Here is a 12,485-nt window from a genome sequence, read left to right as displayed (position 1 = left end):
TCCTGAAAACAATAGATAGATATTTTACTCAGTCAATCGTGCATGCTTCGTTTCACCAGAGGTAAAGAGAAATAGAGAGACGGGCGTTTTCAATAAAAGTATTTATTGAACAGTCTTCTTTCTCATACAGAAGAAATGAACTGCTACAATCATAATACTGGCTGTAAAGTATAATGCGTACATCAAGAAGAGTATTATGAAATAATACTGTAAAAGCGTAGTATGGTTTCTACGCCATAAAATACATACATAAATAACGAAGACTAAAAGTACTCAACTGGTAATTCTAAAGTACCCCAATGTACCTAACCTAAGTCTAGTACGAGGGAAGAAGTAAGTGTGGTGTAGCATAGGTTTAGTTTTTCTTTGACAAGAATCTATCCAAGATTTCTCTTAGGGTCTAATCAGCTCCATACCTTGGTTTAGTAGGAAGGAGGTCTGGTATCCCTGTCTCCGGACTCGATTTCCCAACACCCTGCAAGGGGAGCTTGGCAACGCTAGAGCTGGATACTCAGCGAGAGAAATCAGCCTCTCTGTCAGTGTGTCAGCTGGAGGGTTGGCTTCCTTCGGTACTTGCTGTAGCAAGATGCGTCGAGCAAGTAGATAGTTGGACTGCTCCAAACCACCGTGTGTTTGCTAGGGTAAGTGTAGGCATATTTATACCTTGAAGGTGCATGGATTGACGTAAGGTCGGACATAATAACGTCTCCAAAGAACGGTAGTTCTTTGAAAACGCCATGATTTCTAGGACAAATCAAATTTCAAGAAAGGGCATGTTTCTGACTGCTAAAGCCGAGTTTTCCAAGAAATCGTTGTGGCTTTTTGGAACTAGTGGAAGTAGCCATGCCGTATTTGGACTGGATGGGTTATGTCTAAATATGGGTATGATTTTTATGCCTATATATGGGTGATGGGAATTATACCTATATAAGGGCATAAATCGGTAAAATTACACTAGGGTCCCAAAACGCTATACACAGTTATTTAGAAGATAATTTTTAGATAATTTCTCTACTAAGAATATAGCTATTACCAAATGTACAAATAAAAATATTTTACAAATAAATATATACTTATTTCTCACCCACTCAACTTACCAAATCCACCCACGTTAATTGTTTTGTTTTCAGTTGAAGGCATCTGGATATCACTTAACTTTGATTCCAATGATTTGTTGTCTTCCAGGACCCGGATCTCTACATAGATTCATTAATATTATTACAGGTTATGACAGCAAAATGATTTCAAGCACAAAATAGAATGTAAATTCTTTCTAGCTCTGCTTTTTCTTAGATTTTTCCTCGTTGTCTCTCTTGATAAAACCCATTGAAGAATGTTAGAAAGCAATTTACCTACTCTTATTGGGAGCTCAGTGAGTGTGTATGTATTTATAATATATATTTTCACTGAAAAAACAAAGGTTACAGGAACAATATAGTAAGGCTCAGATTTCACTCGTGAAAAACCAGTGAAATTCAGCTGTTATAGTTACCTGAGCTAGATATAACTTACACCCCTGCAATGCACTGCTTATGATCACATATTACATCACTCAAAACATGGTCAGTGACATCACTGATTACATCACTGATGACATTTCAAATGAAATCAGCGAAATTGTGTGCAATTAAGTCCAGCGGTTTGGGCTGTAGTCGTGTTTAAAATCCCTGGTGAAATTTACATGGGGAAAATGCATTTTGGGATCCCTCCTTTTTCTTGGCCCCCACTTGATGGATCACTCTAAAACTTTCCCGACAGCAGCTGATGTGAGCATCACATGTTTTTGGGAACATTTCTTAAAGCTTCATCAACTGTTGGCAAGCATATAGGCAAGTCAAAAAACATTTTTCCTATGGAAACTAGGTCCTAACTATAACTACCTACTGGAGAATGCCACATATATAAGTTGTAATGTTTTGCTAATTCTCACAAATGCCATATATGCACAATGTAAACGGTGCATACATTTTGTGCACAACTTTACTTAAATTGGGGACTGAGAACCATTTTGTCAACCATAAGACTGGTGTGTTGAAGCACTATTCCATGAAGTACCACTCTTTCTAATCATAGTCTAAACAATCCTCCTTGGTGACAAGCAAGTATAGTTTCCATAAATACTTTCCCAGTTTGACCTGCAATGGACTCTCACTCCCACTGTTCAGTTTGTTTGTACAAAATAGTAACACGTGGTGATACTTTGATAGAAGTGTTAAAAAAAGTTGAAATAAAGATTACATTTTAGTGATCTAGACAGTACTGCTGCATCCTTCTCCCGCATCAGTCGAAACAACCTGATAACATTGCAAGTTGGATGTTAGTCCACTCGATAATAAACCAGGAACACACTGACATAGCACAATTTACAACACCTGTATTTGAATAAAAAAACCTGTACAAGTATCATCCATAGACTGGTGCCAGAGCAACAGACCTAAATGAAATATAAGGAACTCCTTTAAGGAATATCTGATCACGATGGGTGCAGAAGACCTATATATCTACATTTTCATGACCTTAATAGACACCACTTTTGCTCTGCTATGTAAATACTATCCACAGGTAGTGCACTGTTGGTTCACAGCAGTAGAAGAGTGGTATATTAACGAGTGATGCAAGCTTAAAACCAATACATTTTTTTTAAAAAAGATCAGCAGTACGTAGGCATAGCCTGTGGAAAGGTCTCTTTGAATCTAATTCATCGGAAACAAAAACTGGAGCAAAAATCATCAGCTTTCTGTCATAAAAACATGAAGAGTGATTAACAAACCTTAAGTGAGTACAGTCATACATGTTCTGGAGACTATAGATTTTCAATAAAGCTTGGAACCACAATAGTTAGTTTTTGTCTAAAACTATGATAAATCTGTTGGAAAAAATTCTAAACTAGGCTGGAGCATGATCGCAGGGAACACAAATTCCTTAATGTGAAACTGCAAATTCGATTGTTTTCACTGCACTTAGTTTTGATGTTCACAGAGGCCTACTATTTCAGCCATTCCTACATTCCTTATAGATCCACCTTTGATCCCTCTCCAAACCACACTTGCAAAATGAAGATGGATCAATGTTAGTCAGGCCTGCTGGTCTGTACATGGTGAAACAGTGAATCCAGGCAGGCAAAGCAAACAGTGATTCCCCTGTGCTGAGAGAAACTCACCTGCACATCAGGACCTATGTTTTTTCGCTTTTGAGAATCAAATCCACACTTTGGAGGTTTAGTTCTGAAAGCCGAAATTAACTGAAAGGAAATTAATGATCTGTTTGTCGTCAACCTTCCCTCGGCCTGTCAAGTCAGATTCTTTCAATGATCTTACCTAGGAATAGCAGCCAAAATGCTAACAGTTCTACAAAGCAGCACATTCTCACATTTACATAGCTGAGGAATTGCAGCCAAAATCAAAATCTTAGCTGACAGTAGAGCCGTTGGAAAGACTGCATGACAAATTGTTGATTCCACAAAAGCATAGAATAAGGAAGCACTGGAAGATGAAATGAAAACCTTTGATGAAACTGAGAAAACAGAGTCTTAATATCTGCCAATCCTAGCCAAGGTTGAGACATGAAGAACTATTCCAAACATTTGAGCAAGGAAGTCACTGATGTGGCCAAAAGACCTCAAAGGAAATCAAGATTGGAAAGATGCTCAACAAAAGCCACGCTAAGTTAACAAATGAATATGGAGGCAGAAGAAAGCGTCACACGTCCAATGATCAACCAACTGATGGATGCAAAAGGTGAGAAAACTAGTGCATCTGTTCCCTTCTTGGTGTCAATTGAATCATTTCAAAAAGAAAATTCCATTTTGAGATTTTCTTTTTGAAAATAAAAAAGGAAACCCTGCACCAAACAGTGAAATGCATTAAAAGGAACTGCTGTGATGACAGCTCCTGCCAATGCTTTATAAATGACACCAGGTTAGCAGATGCTTATAAATCTGGCAGTCGGGACCTCTGCCAGGGCAATGTAAAAATGTACTATGTCACCATGCCGGAAGAATGGTCCAACCACTAGTATCGAAATTTGGCCCATAGTTCTTTACATGGGACGGGGGTGTCCATATCAACATAGTAAACATAATCCGGGTAGATCACACCACAGTTCTAAGAGAATATCAGCTCAACCCTGCTTGGGACCTCCAAAGTTTGTTTCCGACTGCCTTTTCATGGTGGTTCGATGGACTGCCATGAAAAGGCAGGCGGAAAGGACATTTTAATTCCAACAGTGGTGTGTGCCTGCACAGGCACCGCCTCTATTGAATGGATAGGATTCTGACCATACATAACAGCTTCAGCACTCAACCGACGCACGCCACGACCGAACCACCGCCCCCCCCCCCCACCACCACCCTCCGCGCCTGGACCCCAATCAGCACCGAAGACACCGTCCGCACGATGAACTCCATCCACTCCGGATCTCCGACCGACCCCTTCCCTCACCATGTCTTCAACAAGGCCGACGCTGTCATCGCACCCCACCTGCGGGACATCATCAACACCTCCTTTGGCACCGCTACCTTCCCTGAGAGCTGGAAGCACGCCAAACTCAGCGCTCTACTAAAGAAGCCATCAGCCGACCCCACGTCAACAAGCAGCTGGCCGCCTTCCTCGAGACGAACGGATCCCTCGACCTCTCGCAGTCTGGCTTCCGGGCCAACCACAGCACCGAGACAGCCCTGATCGCAGCCACCGATGACATCCGAGCCCTGCTTGACAACAGAGAAACAGCAGCCCTCATCCTCCTAGACCTCTCCGCGGCCTTCGACACTGTCTGCCACCGCACACTAGTGCAGCGCCTCAGCAACGTCGGAATCCAGGAGAAGGCACTGGAGTGGATCATCTCCTTCCTCGCCGGAAGGACACAGAGAGTCCGCCTCCCCCCGTTCAGATCAGAAGTCATCTGCGGCGTTCCTCGAGGCTCCTCGCTCAGTCCAACCCTCTTCAACGTCTACATGAGCCCCCTCACAGACATCGCACGCCAGCACAACCTCAACATCATCTCCTACGCCGACGACACCCAGCTGATCCTCTCCCTCACCAACGACCCCGCCACCGCCAGAGCCAACCTTCACGAAGGGATGAAAGAGGTAGCCGAATGGATGAAGAACAGCCGCCTGAAACTGAACTCGGACAAGACGGAAGTCCTCATCCTGGGATCTTCACCCTCCGCCTGGGACGACTCCTGGTGGCCCCCCGCCCTAGGCTGCGCACCCAAACCAACAGACCACGCACGCAACCTGGGCTTCATCCTGGACTCCTCCCTCTCCATGACCAGACAAGTCAACGCCGTCTCCTCGTCGTGCTTCAACATCCTGCGCATGCTACGCAAGATCTTCCGGTGGATCCCCACTGACACCAGGAAGACGGTCACCCAGGCCCTCGTCACCAGCCTTCTGGACTACAGCAACTCCCTCTACGCCGGAACCACCGCCAAACTCCAGAAGAGACTCCAGCGGATCCAGAACGCCTCAGCACGACTCATACTAGACATCCCTCGTCGCAGCCACATCTCCGGACACCCGAGAGACCTGCACTGGCTCCCGGTCAACAAGAGAATCACCTTCCGTCTCCTCACCCACGCACACAAAGCCCTACACAACCAAGGCCCAGGATACCTCAACAGCAGCCTCAACTTCTACGCTCCCAAACGCCAGCTTTGATCGACCGGACACGCCCTCACCGCCGTCCCCCGCATCCGAAGAGCCACCACAGGGGGACGGTCCTTCTCCTACCTCGCCGCCAAGACATGGAACTCCCTCCCGACCCACCTCCGCCTGACCCAGGACCACCTCGCCTTCAGGAAGCAACTCAAGACCTGGCTGTTCGAGCAGTAGCGGACCCCCCTCCCCTAGTGCGTTGAGACCCTCTGGGTGAGTAGTGCGCTATATAAATGCTTTGATTGATTGATTGATTGATTGATTGATTGACCATCACCCCAACAGGATCGTAGATCCTGTCAGAGGCGACAGTCTTTCCCCTTGACCTCTGTTGTCTGCCACCGGCAACGAAATGAGGTGGTGGTACCGATAGCCAGGAGGTCGTGGGACCGCCACCGACATCCTTACCGTGGCCATCCCACTAATATTGTAACTAGGCCCTATGTTCCAAGATAGGAATTAATATACAGTTTGGGGTTCGAGTTGGGGTTGTTATCAGAGATGTTCCTCATAACTGGTTTGCCCTGAGAATTATTTTCTTAATTTTTGTATTATGCAGTTCACATAGATCTATTTCTCTATGCTCTGAAAAGTATCTTGCAAAGAAAACACTATGGAACACCGAAGATGACCTGAATATCTGAAAAGACATGTGATTCAAACTCCTACACCGGAAACACATTTTGCCCAATAATTACAGCACCAGCTCTATAACTAAGGGACCCAAGCTTGACTGTGTTACATTTTAAGATCTATTCGCTTTATTTGTATCACTTTATTTTTATGACTGTATGATTTATTACAGGGAAGATACTAACTCTCTTTTTCTCTGACTACATTGTTTCCACAATCCATCTCTTATGTGACTTTCAAAGTCAATTGGTTATTGTACTGTGTGCTTGATTTCCCAAATGATTACTAGCCAATTGCAGTTTTACCTATACATCTGAAAAAAGTAATACACACATAAAGAGACTAACTACTAAATGTTTACAAAAGCCGAAACTGTACATTTTATTTTTTGAGTAGAATGTTTTCCCACTTTGGTGCATTGCCTCCATCTAGTTATGTTTTATCGAAATACAGGAGTAGAAGGCACTTACCTTTTTTGTCACTGCTCCTGTGGATGGTATATATAGGCACTCCAGGACCTATAAATGAAATTAAAGTTGATGAAAAGTTTGTTTGAAAACATGCCTGTTGCACTTGAAACTTTCAGTAACCATTGCAAAAATCAAAGTATGATCATGTTAGATTTGGGGGTCTCTAGTTGGCACAGGTAGGTACTTGTAAGAAATAGGGACCCTTGCCTCTAGTCAGGGTAAGGGGGTACACTCCTGAAATAACCACTGCTCACCCCCTTGCTAGCTTTGCACGAGCAGACAGGCTTATCACAAAGTCAGTGTGTGAAGCATTTGTGAACACACACAGTAATCGAGTGACTACACTACAGATGGACACCACACAGTTGTATTTTAAAAATAAGAACTCTTTATATAGATTTACCACAAGACCACCAATGATGCAGCGGTGTCTGCTGCAACGTCAATCCTCTTCTCCGGCGATGAGCCGTGACTGGCCCTGAGACACGCTTCTCGGAGATGTGGCAGCGTCTAATGCGACGTCGATCCACTTCTCCTGCGGCACGCTTCTCGGTGATGCGGCGGCGTCTGCTGCGATGTCGATCCTCTTCTCCGGCGATGCAAGGCGCTTCGGGTTGTGAAGTGGCAGCTGCAGTTCAGCGACATGCTTCTTGATCTTGAGTCGTGCTTCCTTGCGACACGCAAGTCCTCAAAAAGTCCAGCACAACTACAGGCACTTCAAAAGAACTTTTGGGGTGCTGGTGGGTGAAGCCTGTTGTCCCTGAGACTTCAGCAGGAGGCAAGCTCTGTTCTCAAGCCCTTGGAGTTCCTTACACAAGTTTCTGAAAGTACACACAAAGTTCCAATCTCCTTTCTTTGGCAGTCAGGCAACCACCGCAGTCCGATCCCCCAAGCAGCACTTCAGCTTCTCTGGTTCCACTCCTCAGCAAAGATTTCTTCTTGTTGTCCAGAAGTGATCTAATTCTCTTGAGTCTGGGTCCCCTCTTTTATACACAGTTCTCTTTGTTGTCTGAAGGCAGAGAGGCCTTTGCCTAGTCCAAACTAGCTCTGGTCAGTTCTGGAGCACTCTGTTGACATGACTCCTTTTTTCCTTTCACAGTGCAGGGCAGAGCCATCAGACTCACCACAGGCGGTGGAGCCAGCATTGTGGAGGGAAGGCACAGCCCTATTCAGGTCCCAGGTGCAACTCCCCCTTCCCATCTAGATGCAGATCTCTCTATTCACCACTGGGCTGACCCACCCTGTCTCCTGGAATCCCCCAGCCCCTGTCACTCAAACTCCAGACAAGGAATACACAACCTATCATCTTATGGTCGCGTGAGGTGTGTAGAATGCGTGAATGTCAGAATGTCGTGAAGTGGGAGGAGTCTGGTAGGGATGGTTGGAAGGACGGTGATGGAGGTTGTCTCTGGTGCATGTATTCAGTAAACCTTATCAAATAAAAGTTAACATCTTCTACTTACATTCTGGACTTCATCTTTTCCACAAATACCTGCAAACATACATGTTTTTGGCTGTTCACAAATTTAAAAGCTAAACCACGCCTTATAAAGGCAACTTCCAACCCTTTGCCTAGGATTACTATAGCAGATTTTTCCACGCTCATGGCAGAGGAATCGGCATAACTAAATCTATTTACAACTGTCATGCAGGCCTAACAGCAATTTAGATCACATGGGGAACTTGGATTAGGTGCAATATTTTGAATGACAAGCTGATGGAAGTTTGGGGAACCCTGGAAAGTTGAGGTCTGGGTCACTGTCCATACATTCAATTAGTGTAGGCTTATGATTGCATCACCTACTAATGCAGTATACTTTTAGGTTACTGCTAAATGAATAGTTATTTACTTTAGGATCTCAGTTTCTGTACGTAGCATGATTCGTTGATGCCCAATGTTCTATCTCCATCTATGTTTTTTTTTTTTCAAAAACCTTTATTGATAAACATAGGCATACAATAGCAGTCATACAGCCACTTAGGGTCGGCTGGTAACATTTCCAAGTATCATAGCAGGATGAGTGAGTTACACAGCCCTTCAGCCGACAACCTAGGGTCCGGCGGCGATTAAACAATCAAGTCATGTCATACAGTAAGCACAGGAGGAATAAGGTCTTTGTTTTATGTTTTTTTGAAAACCAACCAACCAAAAATTAACTGCGGAGGCTAAACACGAGGCAGGTATACAAGTAATCCTTCTGGGGAGGGAGTACCACATCCACATCTGTTACGTAGTAACAAGTGAAGCTGGGAAGCTATAGGAGGAGCAGACAGGAGGGGGAAAGGGAAAAGAGAGCAGGCCAGCAATACATAGACAATAATCCCGTTTAGAAGGAACATCATGCTAAGGGGAGAGTAACACCTCCGGAGAAGGCACAAATGGGGGAGTACAAATTTCACCACAATACTGGTTCCACTGATTCCACACCCTACCCCACTTCTTGGCCTGCCCCGAGCAATGTAGACTGTTTTTTCACGAAACATGCACCAGTCCATGTTTCTAGACCAGGCCGACAGACTAGGTGCCCTCGATGATCCCCACAGTTGTGCAATGTCACGCTTAGCGATCATAATACCCAAGGTGGCCCACTGCGTCTGTGCTACATTATAGTCATTGGGCTCCCACACATTTAATAGGCACCTTCGGGCCTCAGGCAAAAGCGAAACACCCGTCACCTCGTCCATAACACCATGCACACGATTCCAAAAAGACACCACCGCTGGACACTCCCACAAAATATGAATGAATGTACCCACCATTCCACACCCGCGCTTACACAAGTCATCCGAAGCATACCCCATACGTAACAAGCGAGGACCTGTCATGTACACACGGTGTAGGATTTTCAATTGCACCAATCTCAGACGGGCCGAGATCGCTACCTCCTTCGGGGAGGATATCGCCGCCTGCCAGTCCTCATCATCAAGTTCCAGTCCATCGCTGGTCCAGGCCGTACGGAGCTGTAAAAGAAGGTCTGCCCGGTCATTTATCAGCTTTTTATATATACGGGAGATCGTACTATGCGGGACATGGCCGTCGAGTACTCTGTCCTCCAGGGGTGAGGATTCTGGAACGAGTGTGCCAGTCAGAAAAACAGAGGAGAGGGCGTGTCAGACCTGTAGGTACCGAAAGTATTCTCGATCGCCAAGTTTGTATTCCAGCTGCAGCTCTTCAAAAGACTTTATCTTGTCTTTCCGCCAAAGGTCCCCCAACCTACTGATTCCAATGAGGTCCCATTTTTTGAAACCCTTGGTAGTCCACAAATTGCCTAATTTCTCGGCGGCGTAGAGTGGAGTCGCTTGAGTGAGAGTGTCCGACCAGCCCATAGCAGCGTTCACGTTGTACCAGACCCGCACCGCAACTCTGGTGGTCCCCGTCAACGCCACATCGGACCGTTTGGAATAAAGCGCTCTATTATAGTCCCCGCCCGGCAGCAACCATCTGTCCATAGCAAAAGCCGGGTTAAAAGCTGGACCATACATCGCATGATTAACGGAGCTCAGTTGTGAGGCCCAGTAATATCGTCTGATATCAGGCAACGCTATACCGCCATCATACCAAGGTAGCGTAAGCTTAGCCAAGGCAATTCGGGGACGTCCGGCCCACAGCAGTTTTCTTTGTAGGCACTCGATCTCGTGGAAGTAGCTAGAAGGCACTAGATCCAGAGTGTTTTGGAGCGCATATAAAAATCTGGGAAGGGACATCATTTTGAATAAGGCTGCTCTGCCCACCAGGGACATCGGCAGTCTGCTCCAGGCTTTCACGTCCGCTTTTAGGCGAAGAAGCGGGGGGAGTAAGTTGCGCTGATACCTGACAGCCGAATCACGCGAAATATAGATACCTAAATACTTGAACCCGGTGGATGAGATTTGTATTGGGCAATTGCGCGGTACGAGTGGAATGTCGTCTGTGAGCGAATAAACACAAGACTTACCCCAATTGATGACTAGTCCTGAGTTCCTCCCAAAGGAACCAAGGACGTTGAACAATACCCCCAGGGACTTCCGAGGGGAGGTAAGGTAAAGGAGTATGTCGTCCGCATAAAGCGAGATACGATCTTCAAAACTGGGAGTCCACCCGATACCCCTGAGGGAGGGCTCCCATCGCAACCAAGCGGCCAAAGGCTCCAAAGCCAAGGCAAAAAGCAGCGGTGACAGAGGGCATCCCTGTCGCGTACCCCTCCCTAGGGCAAAGGGAGCCGACACTCGACCGTTAACTACCACCTGGGCTAGGGGTTCCTCATAGAGTAGCCGGACCCATCCAATGAATACCGGTCCAAAGCCGAACTTCGCCAGAGCTGCCCATAGGTATGGCCATTCCACTGTGTCAAATGCCATAGTGGCATCCAAAGAAACCAAAATGGCCGGTTCACGTAGCGTCTCCGCCCTCGCCAGCACGCCATGAAGACGGCGTAAATTCAATGCGGTGTTGCGGGCCGGAATAAAGCCAGACTGGTGCGGGTGCACCAAATCTCTGATCACTTTAATCAGACGGTTAGCTAACATTTTTGCCAAAATTTTAGGCTCCACATTAAGAAGTGAGATAGGTCTATAGGAGGTACAGAGTTCACAGGGTTTACCCTCCTTATGTATCACCACGATAGACGCTAAACGCTGGTCACGGGGAAGCGAACCCCTCTCCCTGGACTCCAAGAACATCGAGCGAAGATACAACGCCATTTTGTGCGGACACAACTTGTATAGCTCGATGGGTATGCCGTTCGGGGCCGTGGCTTTTCCAGAGCGAATGGAGCGAATAGCGAGCGCTACTTCATCAGTGGAGAAGTCCGCCTCCATTAGTTCTCTGTCAGATTCGGACAAGCAAGGCAAAGCGATATCCCTAAGCAAAAGATGGGAGTCTTCCTCCGGCCGGTCCGAGACCGGCGCATACACCGTTCGGAAGTGGCAAGCGAACTCCTCCACGATCTCCAACTGATCCGTCACATGCACACCATCCACTCGCTCAACCACCGGCACCACTCGATTCAGTCTCTCCCTCTTGTCCAGCCAAGCTATCAACTTCCCCGCCTTGTCGCCCACATCATACAAACGGCCCTGTTGCTCTCGACTGATAGCTTTCGCAGCATGCGTAACCAAGGCTTTATAATCTGACTGTTTCAACTGCAAAACATGCACCTTTTCACGCGTGACCCCACACTCAAGATCCTGCTCCAAAGCTACAATATCAGACTCCAGCTGCTCAACCTCTCCATTATGGCGCTTCTTAGAGCTGGCGACCAGCGATAGTGTCTGACCCCGTATTACAGTTTTAAAGGCCTCCCAGAGGGACACAGACAAAGACACCGATCCCACATTTTCAACGAAATAGTGATCTATGGCTTTGATCACCCCAGCCCTGGTCTCCGGAACACGGAGATGCCAGGGATTAATTGGGGCGACCCGGCCCCCTGCGTTTAAATGGTGATCTATATGGATCCATAGCGGGGAGTGATATGAGATGCCTCTAGGCAAATGTCGGGCCTCTCGCACCGTTGTAGCCTGGGCTGCGGGCACAAGAATATAGTCAAGTCTAGCCAAGCTCCCATTTCCGGAGTGGAAAGTGTATTGAGCTTGCGCTGGGTGAAGCATCCGCCAACAATCTACCATACCAAACCTTTCCAAGAAACCACTCAGGCAGGACTGCGACGGTGTAAGAGCCCTGGGAGAATGTCGATCCTCCAGGCCGTTAACCACCGAGTTGAAGTCCCCTCCAACCACCAGAATCC

At 46.5% G+C, this 12,485-nt stretch overlaps 1 protein-coding gene across 4 annotated transcripts in view; it reads right to left on the bottom strand.

The window, feature by feature from the left end:
- Nucleotides 1-12,485, bottom strand: part of LOC147731545 (dipeptidyl peptidase 4-like) — a 688,588-nt gene that overhangs the window by 89,231 nt on the left and 586,872 nt on the right. For all 4 annotated transcript variants that reach the window (XM_086956608.1, XM_086956609.1, XM_086956611.1 and 1 more), the window contains 2 exons: nt 6,760-6,807; nt 1,098-1,196 (listed from right to left, as the gene is read on the bottom strand). In XM_086956608.1, the coding sequence (XP_086812734.1) occupies nt 1,098-1,196; nt 6,760-6,807 (147 nt within the window). The remainder of the gene's footprint in view (nt 1-1,097; nt 1,197-6,759; nt 6,808-12,485) is intronic.

Source organism: Lissotriton vulgaris, chromosome 2_1, assembly GCF_964263255.1.
Source record: "Lissotriton vulgaris chromosome 2_1, aLisVul1.2, whole genome shotgun sequence".
Lineage (NCBI taxonomy): Eukaryota > Metazoa > Chordata > Amphibia > Caudata > Salamandridae > Lissotriton > Lissotriton vulgaris.
This window is presented reverse-complemented; position numbering and strand designations above follow the sequence as displayed.